The sequence below is a fragment of the Simochromis diagramma genome, unplaced genomic scaffold (assembly GCF_900408965.1).
Source record: "Simochromis diagramma unplaced genomic scaffold, fSimDia1.1 OVJJ01000517.1, whole genome shotgun sequence".
Taxonomy (NCBI): Eukaryota; Metazoa; Chordata; class Actinopteri; order Cichliformes; family Cichlidae; genus Simochromis; species Simochromis diagramma.
Window position 1 is genome coordinate 1,016,250 of NW_024387173.1, and position 20,599 is coordinate 1,036,848.

General features: G+C 37.3%; 1 protein-coding gene across 2 annotated transcripts; it reads right to left on the reverse strand.

The window, feature by feature from the left end:
• Window positions 1-10,078: 10,078 nt before the first annotated feature.
• copz2 (COPI coat complex subunit zeta 2) lies at window positions 10,079-20,388 on the reverse strand. 2 transcript variants are annotated; one of them, XR_005698440.1, is made up of 9 exons: window positions 18,839-20,388; window positions 17,784-17,868; window positions 16,974-17,065; window positions 15,003-15,058; window positions 14,312-14,389; window positions 14,050-14,101; window positions 13,693-13,801; window positions 13,112-13,150; window positions 10,079-11,458 (listed from the first exon to the last, which is right to left on the reverse strand). XR_005698440.1 is itself a non-coding variant. In XM_040049236.1 (8 exons), exons 1-8 carry the CDS (start codon window positions 18,980-18,982, stop codon window positions 11,411-11,413), a joined length of 594 nt encoding a protein of 197 aa, XP_039905170.1. In that variant the 5' UTR covers window positions 18,983-20,381; the 3' UTR covers window positions 10,079-11,410. The 2 variants fall into 2 exon arrangements, 1 of the variants encoding a protein (XP_039905170.1); XM_040049236.1 differs by lacking the exon at window positions 13,693-13,801 and having other exon boundaries at window positions 18,839-20,381.
• Between the last annotated feature and the right edge of the window lie 211 nt (window positions 20,389-20,599).

Sequence of the window (20,599 nt, forward strand, 5' to 3'; positions counted from 1 at the left end):
GATGATGAGGCTGTTTATGGTCCTGTTGTGGGGCCAGTTTTGGTGGGCACAGGTCTGGATCACTATACTCTGAGAAGATTATGTTTTTAACTGCTTCTGGTGCTGATCAAAACTCACCATGTCTATTACTATAAACACAGAACTTGATTTAACATGTTTAAATAGTCCTGACACATCTGATACAGACTATGAAAGCAGGTTAAACAACACAGTCCAAAGATCTCCAAAAAGATCTCTGTTGTACCTGCATGGACACCAGACCTTCTGTGATCGTTTAACCTCTACTCTTTAACTTTTCAGTCATGGGTCCCTCCAGGTATCTATTTATTTTTTAGATATGAAAAATGTATTGATCTTTTTGTTTAAATTCTCAGCCAGTTTGTTAAAATGTTTCACTGGTGCTTTTGGCAAGTTTTTAGTGGAAACATCTAGCAGTCTCCAGGCATTCAGCTGGGTTCTCTCTTAGTTGCTCTGGAGATCTCTGGAGGTTTCTGGAAACTGTGCCTGCCTGCTGTTGTTGGCAGTGACTCTTTGCCTGTCACTTTACTCATTATGGTGTCACAGGCTTGGCGTTTTGAAAGTGCTAATTAATTTTTACAGCCAGGGTCCCAGCTGGAAAGCACTGTAGAAAAGTAACATAATTGCATTTCCACATCACCTAAAGATGAGGGTTTGCAGACAGAACATTTGGCCATGCTCAGACAAACCCAATCGAAACCTGAGACGTCATCTACTCTGTTTCTTTAGGAACAGGGTTATGTCATGGCGAGACATTACGATGCCAAAGAAAAAAGAGACATAACTATTGGCCACAAGAGTTCCTAAAGCAATTTATCAGTCCCGGCAGCCTACTTGCAGTCTAAAATAATGTTGTCTAAAGTTACCTTGACTCACTGGACCTCCAGCCAAAAAATTAAGTCAGACAGAAAAAGAATTCATGGAAAGTTGAAAGGTTTCTATACATACATATATTTTGTCTATTTACTGTATAGAAAGATACAGATATAAGCTTCTTTTGACCTTACAGTCTCCCAAAGACTTACCATTCAGGTTTTCCTTGTATATCAAGTAGCACAGTTAGGGTTAGGGAGTTGATCAAATGGAACTGTCATTACTTTTGTAATCACACAAAAAATTGTAACTTCAGCTATTAGCCAGCTTCACAGTGACCTAGTTAGAAGTTCTATTAGTGAAATTGTTGAGATCTCTCACCGTCCACTGTCACCCGCCTTTCACCAGTCAGGCAAAGATGACTTGTAATTAAGATATTTTTGCATTTGCACGAACTAGTGTCTCCTCTTTTGGAAAAAGCGAATAACTTCCCAACGCTGCTCCTAAATAAGACTGGAAGTGCAGCAGAACTTTAACAATAAATGTAATGTAAACTTTTCCTCTAGAAGTCTATTTGCTGACTTTATTCTGTTTAGTTTGATTTAATCAAGATGAAAATGATTAAATGAAGGAAATGGATGACTGGGAAGACACACACACACAAACACGCACGCACACACACACACACACACACACACACACACACACACACACACACACACACACACACGCACACACAGAGAGAGAGAGAGAGAGAGAGAGAGAGAGTTTTGACCGCCCACCTCTCTCACCAATGTTAAAACTAGGTCTCTTTATCAATTTTTATCCCTCCCACTCTCTCTCTCTTTGTCGTGCTCTCTCTCTCCCCTTCATGCACACTATGTCTCTCTCCCCTTCTGTCAACAACCCACACTGGTGATGTCAGAGCTTAATTAACCAATCACCAGGAAGCCAGTCCATCAATGTCACACACTTGGCCAATCATTTGCCACATTCAAATTCCCCACAAGCCAATCGCAGGAGGCCTGCCTCGGTTGGTTTGTTGTAAAACAAGGAAAAAGAGTCTAATCTGCTTACATGCAGTACACATATTAGGACAGCATGATGTGCTTTCATGAATGAAGGAAGGTACTCAAACAATATGAGGAGGTGGGAAAGTCTGGTCCATGTTTGACAAGTAGTCCCTGTCTCTTTCTCTCTGTGCATGTGTGTGTATATATATACATACATATATTTTCCTCTACCACACACTTAGACACACATATCAGTGCCAAATCAAACAAAGTGACTAATTTTAAAAATTTTATGACAGTAAAAGGCAGGTCCCCTTCTGTATGTAAACACCTGCTGTAATAAGAGCCAGACCATCCTGAGAGACAGGATGATGATGTTGATCATGTTTTTTTTTCCTGTCAAGTTAGAATAAATTCAGAACACATTCATTACATTACAGCCTTCTCACCCTTTAACAGTAGAGTATATTTTCCATCTCTTTGTATTGCTGAAGTGCACTGCATCTCATCTCAGTGTCAGCTGTCACAAAACTGGCTCTCTAGAGCAAATGTGAATGACTTTTATGTGTTTATGTGTGCATAAGCACATAAAAAGTCATTCGCATTTACTTTAATGTGGCCTTTTTCACACTGATCAACAGCTAAAGAACCTTTAATGTCACAGTGAAAACTACATACTGGATACACAGTGCTGTGCAAAAGCCTTGAGCCACCCCCTCATTTCTTTGCATTATATTTCCAAGGAGCCAGACCTTCTTATCATTTTTAAAGTGATATTGAACAACAGTTCTCCAGCTTTCAGAAGGTTTTCTTTGGACATTGGCTACTTTTCCACTCATTTTCGGTCCAATCCTTGTGTTCAGCTTTTTCAGAGGAATGGTTTTTTTTTGCTTATATAGAATCATTCAGACATAAAAGAAACGTAACCTAAAGGATGAAGTGATCTGGTGTCTACACATATTATACCAGACAACGCAGCAGATAATCAATTTTAAATTGTATTTTTTGCCACTTTGTTACTAGCAACCTGTCACAAAACACTTAATTTGTTCTAATTTCTTCAATTGACTATACAAAAGGTTTCAAAGTTAACACAGTTTGACAGGCATAAAATTGTGTTTTTGTATCAGCAAGGTGACTCCCAAAGAGCTATTAGCTAAAAACTATATCTCAGCATGATGTGTAGCGTGTCCTTAAAAAGTGGAGGGCAAAACAAGAAGTGGCACACCTATAAAAATATATACAGCAGATGAAAGGTATCTGAAAGACATGTCCTTAAGAAACAGGAAAAACTCCAGCAATAGCCTGACACAGGGCCTGAGAGATGCATTAGGGCCTTCCATCTACTATTCATTTATTGGTTACTGAAGCTTTGCTAGAAATCGCCTTAGTGGAAGTTAAAATTACAGTAAACAAGTAAAAGTTACGCAAATTACACAAGAACTGAACTGAAAATCAGTGGCAATGGGTCTCGTGGAGTGATGAATCCAAATTGGAAATTTTTTACTCAAATTATTATTCAAATTATCAGTGAATGGTGTTGGTGATCATGCCAAAATTGATGGAAATATCAATGTAGAAAAGTACCATCAGATTTTGATCAATAATGCGATATCATCAGGAAAGCATCTGATTGGCAACAGCTTCATTTGTCAGTATGACAGTGATCCCTAACGGGTAGAAAAACACACAATAGAACATTATCATTATCTGCCTCCCCACAGCAGAGACCTCAACATTATTGAAGTAGTGTGTCCTAAGAGAAAATGGAAAAGAACCCTGGAAAACTATTCCTGAAAACTACTGACAGAAATTCTAAGAAAGCTTAAATAAAACTGTTTAGGCTGTGTTAAAGAATAAAGATGATCATACCAAATATTAACTTTCAAGGTTGTCAGAATTGTACAAACTCTGTTTTGCCTTACTCCTTTAAGTATACTAGCTCGTGTTTCAATAAACCTGTTTCCTAGTTTTCTGACAAAATATCAAGAAATAAGGAGTGACTCAAGACATTGATAGATGGTAAGTAAGAGATGGTAAGAGATGGACAAATCCCTCCACATTCTGAAACTGCAACTATGTTTAGATAAAAGTCATCTTTGTCTTTTGACTGTTCCCTTTAGGGGTCACGACAGCATATCATTTGACTCCATCTCATCCTATCGCTAGAATCCTGTTCTGTCACACCATCTCTCTGTATGTCCTCCTTCGCTACAGCCATGAATCTCCTCTGGGGTCCTCCTCATTTCCACCTGCTGGGCAGCGACATATTCACCATCCTTTGTCAAATATATTACCATATAAAGCACCTTAAGGCAACTGTTGCTTTGATTTGATGCTATATAAAGAACAAAGAGAGCAAAGCACTCTGTTGTAGAGATACGGTACTATGAGGTCTTTAAGATGAGATGGGGCCTGATTATTCAAGACCTCATATGTGAGTCAATGAAGAGCAGCTACATACATATATACATATTTGTTTAATATACACACTGACGGCCATATCCTGAACAAAAGTAATGCCATCCAGGGTAAGTATCTGGTTAGACAACTAGTTTCTAAGATTTTTAAGGTCAAGTAAAGTAATGTTAGTTTCATCTGAATTTTTGCTCTGTCCAGAGGACACACCAAACACCTTCTACATCTGTACTGTTCCAGTCCCCCCCCCCCCCTACTCCCAGAGCATGCTTCGGCATCTGTATGTTGTGCAACATTCTTCTTTGTTGAACTCTCACTATTTATTTCGTGCCTCTGCCTTCACTTGCTTTCTCTGATTTCTAAAGTCCTATTACAGACTACCATCCAACGTTAGACAGCTATATTCTCCCCTGATGCAACTTTGAAGTCTTCTGTCTCTTTCAGATTGCACCTTCTGCAGAAGATGTAATCCAGCGGTCCCCAACCTTTTTTGGGTTGGGGACGGTTTATGCCCGACAATATTTTCATGGACCGGCCTTTAAGGTGTCGCGGATAAATACAACAAAATAAAACCAGTACCGGTACCGAAAAAAAGAAAATTTATTCATAACACACATGAAAAGACCCAGGAAAACAGAGTAAACGATAAAAACAATAACAAAATAACACTGAAAACCGATAAAAACCCTGAAAACTATACATTTCACACCTGAGCCTCGATACTGGTCCGAGGCCCGGGGGTTGGGGACCGCTGATGTAATCTATCTGTGCCCCTCTTCCTTCACTCTTATATGTTACCCTGTGTTCCACCCTCTTCCTAAAGTGTCGTGCAAAATCTGTTAGCATCCATACTTCTGCATTTCTCTCCTTAACACCCTACCTACTCTTTCACAGTCTTCTCCATTGTCTTTTTTTTTTTTTAATAAATAGACCAGTTTTTCTGCTCTATCTGAACTTCACACAAATTGTACATTCACCAACCCGCATCTATCTAACATTCAACATTAATGGGGTTAGTATCTTGGTATGCAGACTGGAGGAGACTGGGATCAAACCACCAACTTTCCGGTTAGTAGGCGACCTGCTCTCCTACCTGAGCTACAGACACCCCACACAGACCGCTCTTATCATCAATCTGTTCCCCCATAGATCAATCAATCTGTCTATGAAACTGTATATAGTAATGTATATAGTAATAGTGTAATGTGAGAGTCTCTGGGGAATGATTTACATTTTAAGTAAGCCTCAAATGGGACTTCTAAAACTTGCTCTCAGCCCCAGAGGGTACAGCTTAGTAAAAACTTAGCAAAAACCTTTTGTAGACCCCATGTAAGTAATCACCCCTCCTGCAGCCACCTGTGTTAGGAATCACATGAGATAAAAGGAGCACACTTGTGTAAAGTCTAAGAGTTCCAGTCTCTGTGTATAGACACTATAGATACTCATATATTTGTATTGTAAATATGTGTATTTGTCTGTATTCTGAGTATATTTTTCAATCTGTAAAACACATCTGCGTAAATAGTTTGAAGACTTCACTATCTTTTTTTTTTGTGACTGCTGCCTTTAGGGGTCGCCAGATCCTATATGCAAAAGTGCTTTTGGTTCTGGAAAAACGCATCTTCATTTTGTGTCGTCAGCAGCTGAGGTGGCAAAAGCACAGACTTTCTTTACTTACCTAGATGTACAGATAGCTGCAGTACTTCAACAATAAAAAGCTGAAGTACTGCAGCAACGTTTTTATTTAAGTAAAAGGGAAAAAGTACAGGCTTTCAAATGTACTTAGATTAAGAAAGTAAAAGGTAGCTCCTTAATGGATAATTCTACTAACAGATTTTGTGCAAAGGTAGCTGAACTTTGGGATATGTTAATATGATAATAAAATAATATTAGTACATGATAATACAAAAATTGTTCAAATTTAAAGTCTAATTCTAATGAATTTACTTAGCTTGAAGTGTGTTGTCTAGGACACATGCAGTGAAAAATATTTTATATATATATATTTATCTTCCCCTGATTTGTAGAGGGTGACTTTACCTCCACACATAAACAGTAAAATAAGATCAGTCAGGCGTTACGGTGGAATTCAGCAGGTTGGGAAACCCGAAGGTCAGTGTAGTGGTTCAGCATGGAGAAAAGAATCACAACTTACAATCATTTCTAATGTGAGCTTCAGTGGGTTTTCTTAGTGTACACGTTATGATCAACTGACCTGCTGCTCTTTGTGGATTTACACAGCTAAATTTAACAAGATGTCTGCAGTTTCACTAGCTCTGATGGTTCATGTCCATCCTCTGCACTGAAAGTCTTTATACTATACAGTATGCGGTTGGTATAAAGCTGGAATTCAGTGATTGAGTCTGAATTCATCATTGTAAATGCAAATTTATTTCTGCATTTAATATAACCTAAATCTTATCATGAGCACCAAAGCTACTGTGCACAAGTCCAACACAGAACTTTACTGTGAATTCACCACAGTACTGCAAACTAACCTGTTTATCCTGAACAAAACTACCCAGTATTTTCAGGCAACATCTGAATAACACAAAGTTTGTATAGCTTTGCTTTGCAGAACGCTTCACAACATGAAAATACATAATTCCTCGACACACATCATATACACATGCAATATGTGATCAAAATTAAGACATTACAAGTAGGCTTTAAATTTGCAGTTCATCAAACACCCCTGAGCAGCCCTTACCTTTAAATCTAACCTCTCTTCTTCCTGTTTTTCTTATCTTTCTCCATCTCTGAGTGAAGTTAGCTCTCTCTCTTTTCTCTCGATGTGAAATACAATAGCTGGATCTTTAGCTGCAACACACTGTGAGACAAACTGCACACAAACAGTCTGTGTGTTTGCTGATGTTTGTTGAGCTGACATTGAATTTGAAATTACCTGACACTTAAAAATCGTCATTCTTTTCATGCTTCCTCCTATTCTTTTGCACTTGCTAGAGTTTTGAACTCTAGCTAGTGCAAAACTCTAGCTAACTCCTGTGTATAAACGCTATAGATGATACTGCTGAACCTAAACTAATGAGTCTGTTTTGAAAATGCAAAGAGTAGAAAGTACAGATATTTGTTTAAAAATGTAGGGAGTAAAAGTAAAAAGTTGTCAGAAAAAGAAATACTCAAGTAAAATACCTGAAAATTCTACTAAAGTACAGTAACGAAGTATTGTAGAGTATTTGTACTTTGTTACTTCCCACTTCTGTCAAACAGGCAAACTTAAGCTGCTGCAGGAACTGTATGAGAATGGGAAATGGTGCATGATGGTCCCTGGGTTGTTGACCTGCTGTTTTGAGTTTTGTCATTTCCTTTTTCTTTTTGAGTTTGGTGAAGTGGTTATAGTCCTCGTTCTTATTAATTGTGCTTTGTGCTTTTGTTCCACTTATTGGGCTTATTATATTTCTTCTTTCAGTTTAAACCATCTCGCTAAGTGTTCCCCGTCTATGCTTTAGTATCTGTCAGTGATGTCCCCTTGTTTAGTTCTTCATGAGTTATTTTGTTAGTCATCTGTGCCTGTGCTTTGTTTATACTTACTTCCTATGTCTCGTTATTAGATTTAGTTCAGCTCTGTGTTTTTTACAGGTGTTTCCACTTTGGCCACATCCCAATTTATATTTACTCCCTCAGTTGGTCTTAGCTCATTGTCATGTCATCCTGTTCCCCTCTGCCTATTTCCAATCTTGTTGTCCTTCTCTGGTTCATAGCTCCAGTGTTCCCCCAGTGTGACTGTGTGCTCTGTAGATTTTGTTTCCCTTCAAATAAAGACTTCTTTATTGGAAATCTGCCTGAAATCTGTATTTGTGGGTCTTCAGCCCTCATTAAACAGGACATGGTGCAAACCAGTGAGATGTGTTGTAATTGACACATGACACATATTTATGGGTATCAAAGCTTTTGAATACTTGTGTACTTTACCTCTGCCAGCATCATCCTAGCCTTAGCATCCTCATCTGTCACGCCAACCCTCTGCACATCTTACTTCACTGGACCCAGCTACATTATTCTTCTCTGTGGTCTTCTTCTTTTACTTCCTGCTTGGCAGCTGCTGTCCTCCTGTAACAAATCACACCCGGCATTTGTCTCCACCCATTCCTCCCTACCTGCACTCTCTTCTTCACCGCTCTTGTGCAAAATCTTTTGCTTTGGATGTTTGACCTCAGGTATTTAAAATTAGCTACCTTCACTATCTTAAATCCTTGAAGCTTCAAAGTTAAGAGATACGTATCTGTTTCCAAAATATGAATTATGATTTCATACAACAACTGATTTCTGAAAATCTGTTTGAGACACAGACATGTGTAACATGGTTTGAACATTAGCAGAAATCTAAATTGTTAAAGAGTTTTTGAACAAAATGAACTATTAGCCAGGGTCATCTGCCTAATCATAATAAATTACCTAGCCTGAAGTGCAAGCGTCATGGGTCCATTTGCTCTTGCACCTGCAGATGACTCAACGGATCCCCTTTTATTCTTCATGAGGTTAGAAGAGTATCAGCATGCCAAATAACCCATTAACCATTTAGACAAGAAGTGAGTTTTCATGCCTCTAACTGTATTTTTATTCATATATGTACAGTGCGGTGAAAAACAGTTTACTTCCGATGCTGGAAAACCCTTCAGTGTGGCTGAATTACAAACATTCTGAAAAGAAGAATGGACCAGAATTCCTCCACAGTGATCTGAAAGACCCACTGAAAGTTAAAGAAAGAAAGAAAAAGAAAATATTTAAAGTGGGATAATGTAACAAGGTGATATAGAAACTACAATCTGTGGAAAGAAGGATGGGGGCTCATTCAAATTCATTCGTGAAAGAAAATAAGTACCATATTGTGTTATAATATATATTATCGTACATCTGTTGATATGTCCAATAATATACATCTTATTGACTGACACTGTTTCAGTCAGACCTTTAATGCCCACTTTGCCATATTTCAGAAACAAACCATAGAAGAGCAATGTCATGCTAAACGCATCAATTTTGACAATAAAGAGAGGACAATTAATTATTAATTAGTCATAAAACTGAGTCAGAATCTGTCATTCTATCATTTTTTTGTCTTTCTCTTGTTTTGTATATATTCCTCTTGACTGTATATATATTTTTCTGTTTCCTATTTATTCTTTATGTCTTTAGTATTCATATGTTTTACTCAAGCACAGTTGGCCTGGAGCACCCATAATTTCGTTGTACATGTACAATAACCATAAAGGGCTTTTCTGTTCTATTCCAAAATTCATCTCTATGACCCCATGTTCGTTTCTACACATGTGGTACAATGGATATTAATAATCATTCTTAACTAGTATTCAGACGTGTCAGATGTATTAGGTAAATTGGCGATTCTAGATGGGCTGCAGGTGTGAAAGTCAATGGCTCTCTGTCGCTCTATGTCAGCCAGACCAAGATACTCAATATGGTGAAAACATTTTTCGGTCGAATTCCTACTAATATTTCATCCATACTAATATTTTTTTTTTGATTGCATGCACTTTTATTCCATCTATTTTTAGGCTGCACCTTCACCAAGGATCAATTAAATAAGAGTAGCTGCTATCACGCTGAATCTTACTGATGCTGTTATAAAGGATTTACCTCTTTCTTCTACTAAATTAATAAATAATCAAAAAAAATAACAATACAATGCATGGAAATACATTTTTCATGACTTATTTGAATACATTGTTACTCTTCAAACCATTAAATATAATTAACTATGAAGTAATACATCAAATAGGTCTACGATCAAATATTACGCTTAAACACTGGTGAAAATCAAGAAAAGACAACCTTCATTTCAAAAGTATTATTCAGTTTTATTTCAGGATATCAATAATAATTCAATTCCAGCCAAAATAATTCTGGTAATAACATAAAAACATTAATTTTCTCTTTGTACCTTAAATTTAAGGCTTTCGTCTGATTTCTTGCGCTCTGCGATGAGTTGCAGGGGTGTGCGGCAGCCAGCCAATAATATCATCGGAAAATAAACCCATAACGAACCATTGGCTCGGTGAGTTTAACCACGTGCCAACTGACGTCACCTGATTTCTGCAAATAATTTTCCAGACCATGCTCACACAAACGAAGTCCTTTAGAGTGCTTATTAATATTCATTATGTTAGACACTTTTGAACGCAAATAAATGCGGCATTCACGGGGATGAACTAATTGAAAGTAAAAATAAAAGTACAAGAATATATAATGGCTAAGCAGACCATCTGAAACCAGGACAAATATAGTTTTATTATCTCTCTTGCAGACAGAGAAAGCAACATTCATATGTAAAAATAATAATTAGTTTCTCTTTGGCCATATTTCTCTTCATCAACTAACAAAACATGCAATGTCTTTTAAAATCTTTAATTATCATCACAACAGTAGAATAGACAATATTCTTTGTAACTCTGGGCACAGGATCCTGTGCACTTTTTTTATTTATTTATTTTTTTTAATCTTTTTTAAGCTCCCATTGGTTCTAAAATTCATTCACATGTGCAGACTTTCCTTAAATTAGATTTCCTGCATCTGTACCACAGTGCCTTCTTAGTGTCATAAAACATAACTGCATTTGCTTTTGGGCTTCAAAGAAGCATTATGGAAATCATGAGTGTAACGAGTCAGTTGAAAATCAATACAGCAAACTTTTAGTATTACCTTCTGTATTCTTGTAGTGTTGTAATAGAAATTAATTTGGCTTTGTAATATTGTTGACACAGTCAAACACACACACACACACACACACACACAAAGTGAAAGGGGAAAAAAAAAGCATAACTCTTCAAAGAAACCCAGGAGCCACGATCAATTCGGTGGGACTGAGAACAATGTTGTTCCACCAATCTCTTGCACTTCTTTTGATAATTCAGGTACTGGATAGCTGCCTGGATATTACTTATGATAATAAAATAAGAAATGTCATTTGGCTTGCTAAATGGCACCTCCACATATGGGCTATGTTTACTCCCAAATGAATTAAATACACAATAGAAAAAAAAATGTCACAAAAACACACCTAAGGCAGCCTATTGGCCATCACTTCAGTAACATCCATCCCTTCAGTTTGGCCCTGTAAAATAGCTTTGGGACTGGAAACATTCTTTTTGGAAAATCAGAATTGTTTTCAGTCATTTCAGTATAGACCATTTGATCTGCTCCTTGGCTGACTGCAAAACCTACAAAAGTAAAAAAAAGAAAGAAAATTATATAATAACAAAACATGAATGACAACTGCTTTATAAACAAACAGAAAATGCAACCTTTGTGTAGTATGCACATATATCATTTAATGTGTTTATTCTAACTTCTGATATGTATTTGGTTTAGGCATCAGAAATAGTTCGTTTTAGGAAAAGATTGGGTTTAGACTATAGTGACTTAGTTATAACACTGCTCGTTCTGTTGCTCTCATATGTGTTACAGAAGTTTTTGAAACCTTAACACAGTCCAGTATTACCCTGTACATTACAATATAATGTCAAAAAGTATCTTACTGTAGAATACAAGTCTGTTTAGTAAAGGTAGAGTGGTTCTAATGCTTTACATAACTGAGAACTCCTGCACAGTAAAGCATGGTGCTACAGTACGACTGTTTAAACACTAGAGGGCAGGCTGAGCTTATGCTCACAACCATGTGAAGTCATGCCACCATGTTAAAGCGCAACAAAATCGTAATACAAAACACATCTTTGTTCTACTGCCACTAAATAAATACAGTGGGTTAATGTTTTCAAAATCTACATGTTTCAACAGCTTGTTCTTGTATGTTCTTTACTGGTTTATCTTTTAACTGTTTTTCAGTCCTTAGAAGAGGTTAAATTACAGCAGTGAGAAATCTGCCAGCAGGTGGCGCACTAAGCTCAAATTTAAGGGCCCTTGATTCAGTATGGCGTATAAAGGCAGCCTAATATGCAGCGTGTCTATTGTGTTGATCACGCAAAAACGTTAGATGCACGTTAGAGTCACAATATACCGCAAGTTGTGTTTAGTCAATAGCATTGCATTGGTCAAGACCTACAAGCTGTCAAATTTCTATCATCATGTACAGGCAGCATAATTAGAAACTAATGGAAATGAGATGAGAATGTCAACCAAGGTATGAACGTTCATAGCTTATAATCTTTTCAAACATTATTTTAATTTGAGTAAATGGGGAAAAACACACGAGTGGACATGATCTCTGAGTTTAGTATTCAGCTCTCCTCCATCTGTCCATCAATCAAGATAAATAATAAATGTGCATGCCAAATATTCTCGGCCAAAAAACTAACCGCAAGTTGCTCTCCGATGCATCCATCGGCACATGAATGAGCGTGAATGTCAGATATAAAGCACTTCAGCAGAAAAAGCATTAAAATGCTTGTATGAATGGGTGAATGAGGCAAGTTGTAGAAAAGCACTATATAAGAACCAGTCCATTTACCATGTGACTAAAACTTTGGAAATATGTGAGGTCAGGCATTGTCTGTTATAGCTCAAAACATAATTGTAATTGCTCAGTAAGCAATTGATACGTCAACTAGAGAATCTCCTCTTCTGCCACTAATGGTTATCCTCCTTTTCTTCATTGTGGTGTGTCAGGTATAGAGCATTAGCTTTTTTGGGGGTGACATTATTAAATGCCTTTATGTCCTTCCAGTGCCTCTAAAACAGCTCCGACCCACTGAAGGATTGACTTTACAATTAAAACTGCCTTGAAAAGACTGTTGTTGCAAATTGGTGCTATATAAATAAAACTGAACTGCATTTGTGTATGCATGTGATGCCTTCATGTTTGTGTGTATAGCTTTGGCAGTGATATTCACAGAGTCTGTTTGCGTGTGTATTACCTGAGCCACGCTTTGTTCAGTTAATGGGTTCTCGTCCGCCTGTAATCAAAATGACATGAAAAAAAGTCAAATACTTAACACACACACACACACACACACACACACACACACACACACACACACACACACACACAGTGCATTAGATCTGTGGAACAAAGAATAGCACACTATAACCCAGTGACATTCAAACAGTGCTAGTTAACAGTTCAACCAGTCACAATTCATAGTGGAGCTTGTAGCTATGCTTGTGGTGTAGCTTCAGGGCAAGCACCGTCTGGTATGCAATCATTCACTTTAATTATCTGATGCACACAGTTCCCAGAGAATAACTTCTTTTCACTTGGATGACGTCTTCAGTGTTACCCTAGCGCCACCAGCAGGTCATAGTTATCAAGTATAGAAAAATAACATGTTAGTCCACATGCTCTCCCACCATGCATTTACCTTTTCTGTTTTGCCCATTCCTCCTTCATCCCTTCACTGAGTCTTACTCCTTCTCATCCATTCATTCTTTCTCTCTCACTCACTCTTTCTCTCTCTCCACGTCACTATCTTTCACATTGGCCTTCTTCCTCTCTCACCCTCGGTCTGTCTGTCTGTCTACAGCAGCTGGCTCCTGTCTGTTTGTGCCTCTAGGTTACCGGTGATGTAATCAAAGAGGACGAAGCCATAGGCTGGCTCTGACATTAGCTGACACCAATCAGAAGAAGAGAGAGAGGGAGAAGGACAGGAAGAAAAGTAAAACAGGGAAGAGAAGGCAAGAAGCAAGTCAAAAAAGCTAAAGGGAGCTACAGCAAATCTTGATGTAGCCGTTCTAATCAGACCAAACACCTGCATTGATTTGTATTTCTACAATCTAACACACTTGTTTTCTGTTTGAATTTCCAATGGTTATACTGATACAATAGGTTTTGGGGAATAACTGACAGAAATCTTACCCTGTAGTTGACTTTCTGTAGGACCTGCTGTGGATCACTCTCCAGAATCACCCTGGCAACAGGAAAAAACAACCAATAAGGGTAGAGTTCTCTATAAGCAGGACTGGGATTGCTTATGGGATCATGGCATTTTACATACTAAACATTTTTTTATTTTAATAATAGAAATACCTATCATCATTTTGCCTATAAATATCAGGCAAAATGATCAAAAGGGACTCATATTGACTATTCTAGTTGGATAAACTTTTCTTTCTCTCACCCCCCATCAATGATTTCATCCACAACAAGAAACACTCCTTCCATGTTTTCCAATAAACACCTCCGCTCCACATTTTTCCTGCAGGATAAATAAAAAAATTACACTCGTCATTAGACACGTTACTTAGGATCTCATATGATCATCATCATTTTAAGTTAAAGTTTTTATTCCTCTAACTTAAGTAACTTAAAGTATTCACATTTCTGGCTTTTTAAAAACCCATTATTGCTTTATTTTTATTTTTTGCCCTCACAACAGCTCAATCTCTCCTTAGTCTCAGTTACTCACACACTGCATTACTATTGCATTGGTTCCCATAGTAACCATACCCATCATTGTTTGACTAATATTGCAATAAACAGTGAGGGACTCTGGTATGAGCTTTAACAGGTTAAAATGAAAAAGGAGTACTATTTGTCATTTAGTTTAATTTATTTACTAAATATAATTATTTATATTTCACATTATTTATTATAACACTTTGATGCTACTGAGGCTACATGGAGGACAAAAGCTCTAATTCATTTGCATGAAGAAAAGTCTGAAAAAGAAGATTGTGAATTTCTCTATTTGGGCTCTGATTACCTCTGTATTGTTCTAAACATCATTACAAAATACCAATGAAACCACTCACTTATGCAGTTTTTGTTTTTTCTTTTTGAAAACAAAAAACTTTTTTTGAAGACGGTACCTGAGGATGTGACTGGTGGAGTCAAACAGGCAGTTAAGTACTGACATCAGCATGAGCTACCAAGAAAAAGAAAAGTCAGTATATGAGATACAAAGATATAAATCAATGCAAATTGATGTTAAAGCAGAATCAATTAGATTTCATGGCCTAAATAAGCTAAATACTGCACATTCAACATATACCAGCTTAGCAAAGTATATAGGTCAGAGGTGTCGAACTCCAGGCCTCGAGGGCCGGTGTCCTGCAGGTTTTAGATCTCAATCTGGGTCAACACACCTGAATCAAATGATTAGTTCATTATCAGGCTTCTGGAGAACTTCAAGACATGTTGAGGAGGTCATTTAGCCATTTAACCTGCAGGATACCGGCCCTCGAGCCCTGGATTTCGACACCTGTGATATCGGTGAATATGCTGCTCATGAGAAGTGTTCTTTTATTAATCATTATAGGTTTAAAACTTTCCAACCAAGCTGTAACCCAAAATAATCTCCACAAAACTGCAACATATAGAACAATCCCTGAAAATAGCTTAAAAAAAATCCATAAATCCCACAGGCTGTACAAATGAAAGAGACTGTAGCTAACTGAACCTTTATGGTAAATGTTACTGCCCTGAAGCACCTCAATTTGAAGAGCAATTACTAGACTAATTAAGTAGATTTCATGGAGTATCTTATTTTTCCTTGAAAATAATCTTTAGCATTTTACAATAGAAATCATTATTATGTGAAGGTATCGCCAAGTTTTCAATTGTAGTGTATAAACACACAACTTTTTCCAGGTTTTTTTCCGTCTTTACTTTTTTTGTTTTGCATTGCACCAAAGAGTATTTATAGAAACACAAGGAATTAGGCTACATTGTAGACAAAATATATTTATATATTTGATACTCGATGCTTTGCACATTATTGTTATTATCTTTAACGGCTTAGTCATAATGAAGCAAAGCACCTGGATGAGTAGCTTTTCCAAAAATGTAACTTTTATTGTACTGTAAAGACCCTACAATAATAGGAAAACAGAGATAATCTCAACAATCATATGACCCTCTATGAGTGACAGCTTTGGCAATAATGGGGAGGGAAAACTCCTTTCTAACAGGAAGAAACTTCGAGCAGAACCAGGCTCAGGGAGCGGCGTCCATCTGCCGCGACCGGTTGGTGTGAGAGAAGGACGACAGGATAAAGACATGCTGTGGAGCTCGTGCTACGTTTTAGGTTTTTGAAATATTTTATAGTCTTCTAGAAATTTGGACAATTGACTTCATTTGATTAACTTTAAGGAGTATTTTACTTCTAACACTGAATTATTAAAGTTCAAATAACCCCCAACAACGTTCTAACAGAGCAAAGAAAACCCCAGCACTGTCTTTGTTTCTTATATTCCTAAAATGTTCATTCTTACTTTGGCTCAGTGTCCAGTGGACATGCTGACCTATTCGAGGTTTTTTGTTTTTTGCTTTCTTTGCCTGTTTGTCTTAATGTCAGTGAAACATTAATCTGACTCTGAGAATGCTGCATAAGAAATGCAACCTTTCTGTGACACCAGAGCAGGCAACTGAATTTAGAAACAACAAGTAATTACCTTTAAACTGTCTTGTGTGCCTACAGCTGAGAATTCCATAAAAAATATTGATATGAGCCTAACTCTTGTTAAGAGGTTACTACTGTAACTTATGTGATTTGTGTGAAAAATAATAATGGATGAATTTGTTGTTTAAGAGCTGAGAAGAAACAAGAAACCGTCTGGTGACATGGAACACATAACATTCTGCCTTCAGAATACAAAGCAGAATAAAATAAAAATAAAAAAATAAAAAAATAAAAGCACGCTTATGTGAGTAAACATTTGAACAAAAATGACTGAGCTCCTTTTAAAACATATGCAGATGAACTTGACGTAACATATTCACAATGAATTTTAATTTTATTACTGCAGATGTACTTTATTGGCAGACAAAATTTAATTCACCTCATTTTCCTGAGCACTTCCCACAACGTAGAAGAAAAGATCTATACTGCTCTTGTACACGATGGTCATGCCTTCCAGAAAAGCTATTTCATCTAGATAGAGAATGAGACGTGACAGGGTTAGCATAAGCATGCCTTTATTAATTTGCTTCTATATAGAAGTGTAAAATAAAGTTTATTCAGTGACACAACTGCCAAATATATAGTGACAGGCAAGCAAAGGGGTGAGAGGGAAAGAAGGCAGAGACGAGTGACAGAAAAGCAATTAGACAGAAACTTGATATAAAGAGAGGAAGGAGATGAGTCGGAGAAACAAATGATACAAATGAATGTTGGGAAGGAGTGGAACTGATAGATAAAACATAAAAGGGGAGAAGAAAGACAAAGCAGAAGTGGAGAAAATAAGGAATGAAGATTAGGACAAAAGGAGAGATAATGGCAACGTGTTAAAGAGGCCAGGGGTAGAGACTCAGGTATCAGTTGTGTGAAACTTGGAATCCTACAAAAAAGCTTATGGGTAGGTCAGGTTTTTCATCCAAATGAATGAAAACCCAAAAGTTTTACAAGGGTAATACCAACTACAGCGTTCTGCCACAAATAATGGTCTAGCATGGTTTGGCGGGTGGAAACCAGGTCAATGTAAAAAGTGATTTAGGTTACAAGTGACAAGAGAGTGTGTAACAGTCTGGACACTGGAGACGTCTGTGAACATTCAGCACAATACAAAGGGAGGGAGCGACGGGTGGGGGTGGGGGCGCATGCGTCACACACCAGAACAGATCTACATAAAACAGAAGAGAGTGGAACTTACTGTCTGCTTTGTGTGTCTTGTTAAAAACATTCCTTTCAAAGGTTTTCTGCTCCTTCATGGAGGGGTAAAGCTCTGGGTCATAGTACTAAAACAAGAACTTTTATGAGTGACTCAGTTTACTTACATAGTGCGTTGCTAATAAATTCTAAACTTGATAGTTAAACTTTACCAGTTAGTATTTACTGTTACAAACAATGAAATCAACTCAATCAAATGCACCCCTAACCCACACAAACATATATGCCGTTCAGCGGCATCCTTCGCACTCACTGTTAGTTACTTTAATCAAGTTGAAGCTGAGAAATCTTTTCTCAGGTTTATCTACTTCAGCCATAGCCACTTATTATTTCTGACTGTAGGTAGACGACTCAGCTGGTGATAATCAGGGCAGTCGTTATTTGTGAATCAGTCACTGAAAACTCAGATTTTGTTTTGTTTGGAAATTTCCAAGCTAGTTGTATCTAAGGTAAGCTAACTGACTGGTTTCATATTTACTCTACAGACATCGCTTGTCCTATTTTCTGTCTTCGCTTTTCATTCACCCCCCCACTCAGTCACAGCAGGTGACTGTCTCTCACTGATCCTGGTCCTGATTGAGGTGCTTTCGCTTTGAAGAAAGGACGTTCTTCTACCCTACTCTCACCAAGTGCTGCTCTTAATCATCAGAGGTCTCTTTCTAATATTGTACAGCAATAATTATTTGGAACAGTTCTGAAATAAACATTGCAGATGTATAAGACAACAATAAGGCTGATCAAGGCACATCTTAACAAATATATTAATGTGTTCCTCAAAATACTGTTTACATTTTCTACAAGAAAAAAGTACAAAAAATTCAGATACAGGGCTTTGAAGTAAATTTAAATTACCCTCAGTAGTAAATGGTTATTGTTTATTGTGCAATGTAAATTTCATGTTTAAGTCATATAAAACTTATGTCCCATATTGTGACTTATTCATGAAAGTACTCCCTTTCATATTTTTGTCATACAAAACAAAGTTTATATTAAAGCGCTTCCATTTTTTCCCTTGTGTAAAGACCACATTGAACTCACCTTTGACAAAAGTCTGTTTCCATCATTGTCGAGAATAAAAACTGCTTTAACTGTGTAGAGGGACGGTTCCTGCAGCGATAAACAGAAAGAACATTGTAAATATTTTAGCTTCACTGAGTCATCTTGGGGAAACATCTTGAACATAATAGCATAGCTTCAGTCACATCCGTTCCTCTCATACCTGGATAACACTTAAAAGAGCATTGCAGCAGCAGCCTCTTTTAAATACTCTCTCATCTACTTACACACACTGAAGCTGCCCAGTCCAACCAGTTTCTACACTTTATGCTGCAGTTTATTCAGTGTTTTAATCTTTGTTGTTTATCCTGGTTTGTATTACAGTTTTCCAGTTCTGGGAATTATCACATATTTCTACTTAATACATTTTCCATTCTCCTGCATCCACATCTAGACAGCTATCTGTCCATCCCTGCGATGATTTTTCAGACCCGGGACAAAGTTCTGTTATGCACTGACTAGCACAGATTCACAGTCAGAGTGTATCACAGAACTTAGACCAGACACTTAGCTCATCCAAAGTCCAGTATTCCAGGCTCACATAACCAGAGTCCTAAAGCTGTAGATGGCTCAGTCTATCATTTGAGACTGAGCTTCATTTGATCAAACGTGTTTCTTGCTATGTTGATGCTGACTGAACTTTAAGCGATGAGTAAACATACACGGACATACTCCAACATACTGTAGTTATGCATATAGCATTTGTAGGTAAACACTACATAACCAATGACAAGTACTGCAAGTCTTTGACTTTAATTTGTCATGTAACGAGGTCATTCTTAATACTATTTTTTACTCCTTTCTTTTCCTTTCTCCATACACCCTGGAAGCAGGTGAAGATGCAGCAGAAATACCTACTCTTAACAACATTCTGATTAGCAAAGTACACGTGAGGTGTATGCTGACAACTGACTGAAGTAAAGCTAGCAGCTAGCTCAAGTCACAAGGCAAGGCCATAAAAATAAAGACTATTATTTGCTACCAAGTGCAGAAGGAGTTCTCAATATTTTTCCAGGAAACCAGAAACTCTAAAGTATAAAAAGAATATCTTTGATCATGGAGTGTAGGTTATGTCAACCTATAGCCCAATACATATTATATTAAAAAATGTTACATCAAATAGTTTTCATTGGGTCTTCAGAACATGTTTTAGCCGGTAAAGATGCCACTGAATTATGAATTAGTTACTAGGAGAGAAATGTACCACTGTCCAATTAAACAAATATGAGTTTCAGGCATGAGAACAGATCCTATATACTTATGTCTCTGTTCTTAGCTAGTTTGCTAATGGCTACAAGCACGAGTACATTCAGCAGTCACCTAGTTAGTAAGTTTTATTAAGTGCTGAAGGGTCCAGGTGCAATATGTCAGCCATTATTAAGTATTGTGCAGTCTATGTTTAGATAAACCGCAAAATTAAACTCATTAACAGATATCAAGCTGAAGAATCATATTTTGGAAAGAGATTTGAATACTGAAACTTCTGGTGCAATCTGCCTCTGACCCTGTCTTTCATATCCACATTGCATAACATTATGATCACTGACTGGTGATCATAATGTTATGCAATAACACTGATTAACTCATAATAACACTGATTAACTCTTCATCATGGCCTCTGTTCCACCAGAGAGTGGGAGCAAGTGAAAATGGGGGAAAAAGAAAAATGGGGAAGCAAAAGGATTTGTGCAAGTCTGGCAAGGGCCAAATTGTGGTGGCTAGATGACTGTCAGAGCATCTCCA

Bases quoted from the DNA above. Each gene is read 5' to 3' on its own strand.
- copz2 (XM_040049236.1), bottom strand. From the start codon at position 18,982: ATGTTCAAGATGTTTCCCCAAGATGACTCAGTGAAGCTAAAATATTTA. The intron at 17,869-18,838 runs GTGAGTTCAATG...TTCTTGTTTTAG, and splicing joins GAAACAGACTTTTGTCAAAG to TACTATGACCCAGAGCTTTA. The intron at 13,151-14,049 runs GTAAGATTTCTG...TTTTGATTACAG, and splicing joins TACAGAAAGTCAACTACAGG to GCGGACGAGAACCCATTAAC.